This window comes from Plectropomus leopardus, chromosome 13 (assembly GCF_008729295.1).
Source record: "Plectropomus leopardus isolate mb chromosome 13, YSFRI_Pleo_2.0, whole genome shotgun sequence".
NCBI lineage: Eukaryota > Metazoa > Chordata > Actinopteri > Perciformes > Serranidae > Plectropomus > Plectropomus leopardus.
In genome coordinates, this window is record NC_056475.1 from 277092 (window position 1) to 285562 (window position 8471).

At 41.5% G+C, this 8471-nt stretch overlaps 1 protein-coding gene across 1 annotated transcript in view; it reads right to left on the reverse strand.

The window, feature by feature from the left end:
• Positions 1-5587: 5587 nt before the first annotated feature.
• LOC121952667 (homeobox protein CDX-1-like) overlaps positions 5588-8471 on the reverse strand; it is a 4454-nt gene continuing 1570 nt past the window's right edge. The window contains exons 2-3 of the mRNA XM_042499468.1: positions 7327-7475; positions 5588-5830 (exon numbers count right to left, since the gene is read on the reverse strand). Coding sequence (XP_042355402.1) covers positions 5588-5830; positions 7327-7475 — 392 coding nt within the window. The remainder of the gene's footprint in view (positions 5831-7326; positions 7476-8471) is intronic.

Sequence of the window (8471 nt, forward strand, 5' to 3'; positions counted from 1 at the left end):
TTTATGTGAAATCAGTAACCCGATGAATTAAAAATAAAAGCGTAATGCCAGCACAGGGGAGTAATGATACCATTAAAGAGGAGTAAAAACGGCACAAAAAAGTAATTAAAAAAGTGAAACAGTAGCATTAAAAATAGCAACATGAGCATAAAAGAGAGTCATGTAGTAGAGCAATGATACTGTTAAAAAATAGTAATTTAAGCATAAGAGAGTAACTAGAGAGAGATGATAGCATCGAGAAAGAGTAATGTTTACTACAGTAATGACACCTAATAAAAAAGAGTATCAATAGCATATTAGAAAGTAATGATACTGTAAAAAAGAGTAATAAAAGCATTAAAAAAGGAGTAACGTTAACATAAAAGACAGTAACATCAACTTAAAAGAAAGCAATTACACCATTAAAACGTTACATTGACATAAAAAGAGTACTTTTAGCATTTACAGAGTACTGTTAGCGTTTAAAAACATAAGCATGGAAGAGAGTAATGACGGCATTAAAATAAAAAAACATGAGCGTTTTTTAACAGTAACATCTGCATAAAACAGTAATGATGAGAGTAGCATAAAAAGAGTAATGTCAGCATAACAAAGTAGTATTAAAATGCACAGCATTAAAAAACGAACACAAGTCTTGATTTCATTTCAAAGCTCGCTCAAAACAATATGCGAACAGGCAAAGTTCATCCGTGTCTATGCAAAAATATTTTTGTGATAATTTAGAAATATTATAGAAACTTGATGACGGTGACGACTCGCAGGCTAGCTGATGATCTGCAGCTAAAGGCTAACGCGCTCGGAAAATGCCAACGTGAATCGTGGCGGTAAAAGATGGCACCTATTCTGTCCAGAGGAGCTGCTCGTCTGGCATAATGCCGATAAAGTTTTCTAGCTTCTAAATTGACTTCACCGGTGTGCGTCGAAGTTAAAGGCGTGTCGGCAGTTTTACAGACGCATTTATAATAACGGCTGATGGGGAAAATAATCTCATCGTCATTTCAAAATCATTTACTTCCACTGAAATTTCATTTTCAGACTCGTGCATAATTATTTACATAAAGAGTGAAAAAAAACGCCGTCTGAGCCGACGCTCTAACCGGAGTTTAGCGAGCTTGATAGCGTTGCAACATTCAAAATGTGGGGGACAACACGAGCAGTGACGTCTTTGTCCCACAGTGTTAAAAAGGACAGGGCGAGCTTGTTGACTTCATCAAAATAGTAATTACGCACCTAACAACAAACGAGAGAAAAGACAAGGATACATTTACTTCCCTGCAAATTTTAATCGGTCAGGGTCTGAAGATCTGCCGCGCAGATTTTAAAGCCCTTTGAGGCAAATATAATAATCGTGATATTGGGCTATAAAAATAAAAGTGACTTGAGTTGAGCAGTTGAGTGAACCTCTGATGGTTTCAGTTTGCGTCCTGGTTTTCGAACACGTTTGCCTTTATTTTTATGGTTTTGGCACACTGCCACCGCTCCTCTTTATATAACTTATTGCAGCTTATCAAAAGTGAATGAAGTGGGTTTGTGAGCGTCTCTGCTGAACTACATAAATAATGCTGTTATGGACCTTCCTCTGGTAAACTTGACTTTATCCCTCTTCTCTACCTCGACTGAACTCTGAGCTCGAGCTGGACCGCTCCGACCACATCGCACAAAAATATACAGAATCCAAAGAAAATAGCTCTGATTTGGCTTCTTTGCACAAAAGGTTTGTCCTCAAATCATCTTCACTTGTGAAGGTTCAGCCGTGTTAATATAGTCAAGGTTCCCACACACTGTCACGCACCAACTTTCCTAAGAGGCAGCCTTAATGATCTTAAATCATTAAGATTTTTTTTTTCTTGCTCGTTTTGCCTGGAGTTTTTCAAACATTTCAGACTCAGACTCTGTTTAAATGTATTTTTTTAGACAGGGACAATGCACAATTAAACATTAACCTTACATTAGACAAGGAGAGATGCTCTGTACCAGGTTTTAGCAAAGCTGCTACTTTCTGCCCGTAGTCCCCAGGAACAAATAAATTAATGTTATCCACATATCCCACCTTATCATGAAAAATCTCTTTGTGGAAATTTGTGCAAAATTGCAGCTATAAAATTATCAAATATTTATTGAAATATAATTGTTGAAATAGCTGGCACAAAAATAGGAGGCAAACCCAGGGAGGAAGTGATGAAACATGAACGATGATAAACAACCGTGTGCTCGTGTTGACGTCACAGTAGCAGCATCCTGAAACGTCAACCGCAGACGCAGAAGGATACCAAGAGCGTAACATGCAGACGCAGAAGGATACCTAGAGCGTAACATGCAGACGCAGACGTTAGCTGACAAAGATGCAGTGTGTCTCAAGCATAAGGAGAAGGAAGTGCCATCCGAGCCTCGGAGGCGAGCGGCCTTTTCTGAACGTGTTTAATTTTGCTTCTGGATGACGTTTTTTTCAGCCCTCAAGTTCAAGATGGCCGCCGACGCAGTGATCATCCGACACTCACACTGCTGATAGTCTCTATCAGGGTGCAGATATCACTGTTGTTGGAGGCAAAATGGACTCAGAAGGACAAAGGTCTGAGTGAGAATACATGAACACACACACACACACACACACACACACACACCTGCACAGAGCAGCAGATAGCAGGATCCTGAGCTCTGTTTGCCCAGCGCTCCTCTTCGCCCTTTGAACACCACACCTCAACTGCTGCATCAAGTGTGTGTGTGCGCATGTGTGTGTGTGTGTGTGTGTTGCTTGTTTTTTCTGTTTCTTTTTTTTCCTCTTTGTCTTTTCTTTGTTTGTTTAGCCTAAAACAACTTGAGAAAATGTTTCTGCAGGCTGAGAGATTTATAGGGTTAAATCCTGGATGTATTAGGAGACCTGGATACAGTGTAGATGGGGGGGGCCGTGTTTATTCCTATGAAGGCTGCTCAGTCGCACACGAAGCAAAAATGACTTAACTAAACCGCCCTGTGTAAAAAGTGCTCAGATGCACGGCGTTTCCTCTGCAGCACGGAGCTCAGCTGAGCGCCGCCGAGCGGCAAACTTCCAGCCGAGCACCGACTTCCTGTTTCGCGCTCCGGTTGCTTAATAGGGAATAAAATGATTTAATTCTGCAGATCTTCTAGAATTTCTAAATGCTGTCAGACTGAAGGGATCGGTTTTTTATAGTCGAATATATTTCCCAATGTAATTGTATGGAAAACTATCTTGGCATCACGTGACGGACCCCGGAAACTGCAGTACCGCTTTTTTAGCCACTTTAAAAATTAGCATCAAAGCCTGGTGCACTACTGATTTATTTTTAGGGCTGTCAGCGTTAACTGTGATGCGATTAATGTCCGTCCAAAATGCTTTATTTTTAAAAGACTGTACCAGAATGAATTGTAACTCCAGTGATGAGCCGAGGAATCCAGCGGCACCAGTCATGTTATTTTCTCAGGAAAATAATGCTCCAAATATAGGCTAAATTTTGGCAAAGGAAAAAAGGCATGGCCATTTCCCCGGGTCCCTTGAGCTCTGGCCTCCAGATACCTGAATGAAAATGGGTTCAGCACACCTCGTGAGTCTCCTTTTAACGGACATGCCCACTTTATGACGGTCACAGGCAGTTTTTTTTGCTGTCATCTGATTCCTAATCGAGAATCCGCAAAGAATTGCTTCACCTCATCAATATGGACTTCAACACTGTTTTGAAATGCAAAATCATGGAACTGAAAATGTGATTAAAAAAGTTGATGAAGTGCAATCAACACTTGAAATTCTGCTATTAATCGCAATTTTAAAAAATAAATCATTTGGCAGCCCTGCTAATTTTTTATTAATTAACATAATGTATGGTGCTGTTTGAGAGTGCAGGCGGTGAAAAAGTTACTTTTTAAATATAAATACCATCAAAAACGGACTGAAGCAGAATATTTTCTTTGATAAAAACATAACATTTCCTACCAAGTTACATTACCCCCCCCAAAAGCAATTTGCTCCAGGTTGCAAATTGCCTGCGAAAGGTGTTTGAGCCCAACTAAAAAAAGTGATACCAGTCCAGGTTTCAAAGGGTTAAGCTGGAGAGACACTTTAAAGAAAACACACGATGGAAACTTCCTGTTTATCTTTAATATGCATTAAATTAAGGCAGCGGGGGAACGTATGGTTAAACCAGATACAAATGTTTTACATTGTTAAAAAAATTACATTTCAGAAAACAGACCCATGATAACCCATGTCCACTGATGACATCACCATTGTTTACAAACATTCAGCGTGTTTGAACAGGAAACAAAACCCGCTGAGCCTGACAGAAGTATTCACACCCTTCACTGAAGTAAAAATACCACACAAAATATTCCAAAAATCCTGCTTTCAAGCCTGGCTGAAGCAAAAGTGTCATTCCCAAGTCATCACATGTCGCCCTCTGTGTCTGCGCATTACGAGAACACCGGACTCCTGTATGAAAGTCTGGGGTTTGTTGGATCCATCCAGCTGTACAACACGGTATCATTTGCATAGAAACAGATTTTGTTTTATATGAAACATCTCACATGTCTCTGCCGTCGTTTTGGGTCTGTTTGGGGTCATTGCCCATCTCTTTGGGGTCATTTCATGTCTCTCTTAGGTCGGTGTGTGTCTCTTTGGAGTCATTTTATGTCTCTTTGGGTCTCTTCACATTTTGTTGGGGATGTTTTGTGTCTCTATGATGTTGTTTTTTTGTCCCTTTGCAGTCATATTGTTTCTCTTTTGGGTTGTTTTATGTCGCTTTAGGATCATTTTACATCTCTGCGGGCGTTTTGGGTCTCTTTGAAGTCACTTTGCATCTTGGGGTGGTTTTATGTCGCTTTGGGGTCGGCTTGCCTTTCTTTGTGGTAATTTTGCATCTCTTTGGGGTTGTTTTATGTCTCTTTAGGGTCATTTTGTGTTTTGTGGGGTTGTTTTGCATCTTCATAGTTTTGTGTTCCTTTGGGATCATTTTTTGTGTTTCCTGGTCACATGTTCTGCAGTTACAGATGTTCATACACAGAAACATAAACCTGCTACTGTCACGTGACTTTATTTTCCTCTATGACCTGAGGAAACACTTCTTAAAGAAACAGGACAAATCTTTCAAAAATGCATCATCATCAAGTGAAAAACAAACATCTGGAAACTGGATTCAGCCTGAAAATCTCCGTTATTTTAAGTAGCTTTAGCGTAAAAACCAACTGTCTGACAGTATCTCCTGCTGGCTGCAGCTCTTCACTGAAGCTAAACGACATTGTGTCTTTCCATCAGATGGAAATTCTCAATATCATTGGGGAACTTTGGGATCTCAGCTAGAATTTCAGATAAAGTTCTGCAGAAAGTGTGCAGCGCCTCGTTGCACTACAGAGTCTGACAGTTAACGTGCAGCCGGACCGACAGCCGGCCGCCAAACATCTGATCACAACAATCAGCAACAGTCTGATGGCAGAGCAGCTGCTGCTGGTGGCGTCTCTCCGAGAGAACGGCTGAAACTGGGCAGGAGGATGTGAAGCGAAAAGTTTTTTCAGTTTGTGGGGGAGTACGTTTCGTCCAGACTCCCCGCCTTCAGCGTCCATGAAACCTCTTATTTTTCCCTCAGTACTCCTCTTTGATGTTCAGAGACAGCGAGGAGGGAGACACCAACCCGTTGCTGCCACTGCTGCTTGTCACCATGGCGACGCTGTTCCCGCCGTTTCCGTGCAGGCCGCCGCCGCCTCCTGTGCTGCCGTTGCTCCCGGTGGGAGGCGTGGGCGTGGTCGTGGAGGAGGCCGGCTGCTGGAGCTTCTTCTTGTTGATCTTGCGCTCCTTCGCCCGGCGGTTCTGGAACCAGATCTTCACCTGCAGCAGAAGAAGAGGACGTGTTTTTATTTCTGTTTGATCCATGACATAATATATGAATACTGACATAAGAACAATAACCGTTTTCCCACAGAGCGTCTCTGCAGACTGTCTCTGGTGTCCCGTCTTTACTGAACCAATCAGACGGCAGCATCACATGTCTACAGAGTGTGAGTTTAGCCAACATGCCGGCACCATGGAAACTAAAGAGGTTTAACACAATAGCGTGTTTCTCTAGTGTGACATGTAACATACGTGTCAGCAGCTGTTTGTAAACAATAACAATGACATCACATGTCAATAACAGTCATTGATCGTCCCTGTTCTCTGGCGGCTGATCTCGTCCTCTGATTGGAGGGTCAGGAGCTGCTGGAGCTCACTGTTTTCATTTTGCGTGGACATTTACGGCCGCTGTTCTTCTTTTTGAGTCAGCTGCTAACGATCGCTTTTTAAATCTCTTGTGGTGGGTCACACACACAACACATGTCGAAACATCCCGCCCACATGGTCCCGTTCTGCCAGCTGTCCCTTTTAAACAGACCTTGATTCTGCAGTGTTACTACTGTCTTTACTGGCTCAAAGACGACACTGACACGACTCTGGCCCCCAATTCTGTGATCGGACCTTTTATACAGTGAGGTGGGAGAACGGCGTGATATTCTAACACGTTTTCATCTCAAGTCATCACATGTTGCCGCTTTGCAGTGGACTTCTGCGTCTACATATTACGCTCTTGGTATCCTTCTGTGTCTACATATTACGCTCTCGGTATCCTTCTGCGTCTGCATATTACGCTCTCGGTATCCTTCTGTGTCTGCATATTACGCTCTCGGTATCCTTCTGTGTCTGCATATTACGCTCTCGGTGTCCTTCTGTGCTGGCACGGATGGTCAGGATTTTGGATTATTAGGATGGTAAAGTGTAGAAAAACATCACATTTAGACAGGAAGAAAATGTTGCGTTCATGGACCTGCCAAAACCTCTGAATTTAATAAGGGGACACAAAAAGACATGAAGGCACAAGTGCACAAGATTTTTTTTTTTTTTTTTCAAAAGAGTGAGCCCCCATGGCAGGGATACTGAACTTGCTTTGCTCAAGGGTAACTTTGGCAGAATGATTTTAGGATGTTTCTGGGATATTAGAACATTTCAATAGGTTTGTCAGATTTTGGAATGTTTGGGGATTTTAGGACTTTTTTAGGACTGTAGGACATTTGTCGCATTTTAGGACATTTGTAGGGTTTTTGGGCATTTCTCAGATATTAGGACATTTCCCCATGGGATCAGGTGAAGAATCCAGAAGTTGTTTTTCGATGTTTGGCCGTTTTTTGTGCTGAGCAGCTGTTTTAGGATCTTATTGACGTGTTGACAGGAAGTGTTGAGAGAAGGACAGACACATTGTTTGGGGATTTGTTTTGGTTGAGAAACGTGGAACAATGCTAATTGTTAATAAAAACTCAGTAAATCATCCCAGCAGCGTCTGTGTGTGGATGTACCTGTCTCTCTGACAGGCCGAGCGTCGTGGCGAGCTCCGCCTTCCTCCTGATGGTGATGTATTTGCTGTAGTGAAATTCTTTCTCCAGCTCCAGGCGCTGGTGGTCGGTGTAAACCACCCGGTACTTGTCTTTAGTCCGTGTCTTTCCGTCTGTTAAACACAGAAACATGAAAGCAGCTATTGATTATCTAGCACTGACAAAGTTGTGTGATGTTGTATGTTGGCTGTCATCGTAAGTAGTGATACTGAGATTGTTGAATCTGTGCGGCACTTCTTCTGCCACTAGACGGCAATACCTGTGACCAATCACACCTGAAGCACTTTTTGCACTTACTAAGGGTTTTTTCCTTAAGGCTAAATTCTTGCTTGTGTTGTACGTCGCTTTGGATAAAAGCGTCTGCTAAATGAAATTGTAGAATTGAAGAATTAAAGAAAGTCGAATCTATGAAGCTTCAATCTGTGTGTTTCGCAGGCTGCTGCCCCCTGCAGGTGACCGAAGGACTCGCTGAAAACTCAGACGGTGTTTCGCTTAGATAAACAAAGTTCCCAGAATCTAAAAAATAACATTATTTAACTTTAACAGTTTAAAAAATCCATATAATCCATAGAATAACCGATACGACCAGGCCTGTGATTTTTAGGGCGCACGTTGAGTTTGGTAAAGTGATCTTCGGTAAACTCTGTCAAATGAAATTAAGAGCAGGGCTTAAAACTTAAAACTTTAGATGACTGAACTCAACAGGCTCATGTTTGGGACGCGCTTTTTTTTCCTTTCACACAAAACCGTTGCATAACAAAGACTGTAAATAAAATCAAATGATTTATTTAACCCTTTGAGACCTAGGCAAACTGGGTTCATTTATTTTTCAAAACTATGGGAAGAAGATAACGAGCAACAAATGAAGAAATGAGCCTGAGGATAGCGAGAAATCTGTGAGAATTACCTGAAAATGTACCCAAAAAAAAAATAAAAGTTACAAAGCAAAAAAAGACCTGAAGCTGAAGCTTTAAGTTACAGTAACTCTGTAAAATAATTTCAAATATATAATTATGAATATAGTTCGCTGGACATTTTTTCTTTGTTTTAAAATAATCTGCTAATCTCTCCCGTTCGTCTCTTTTGTTGACTGATAATCCGTCCTCTTC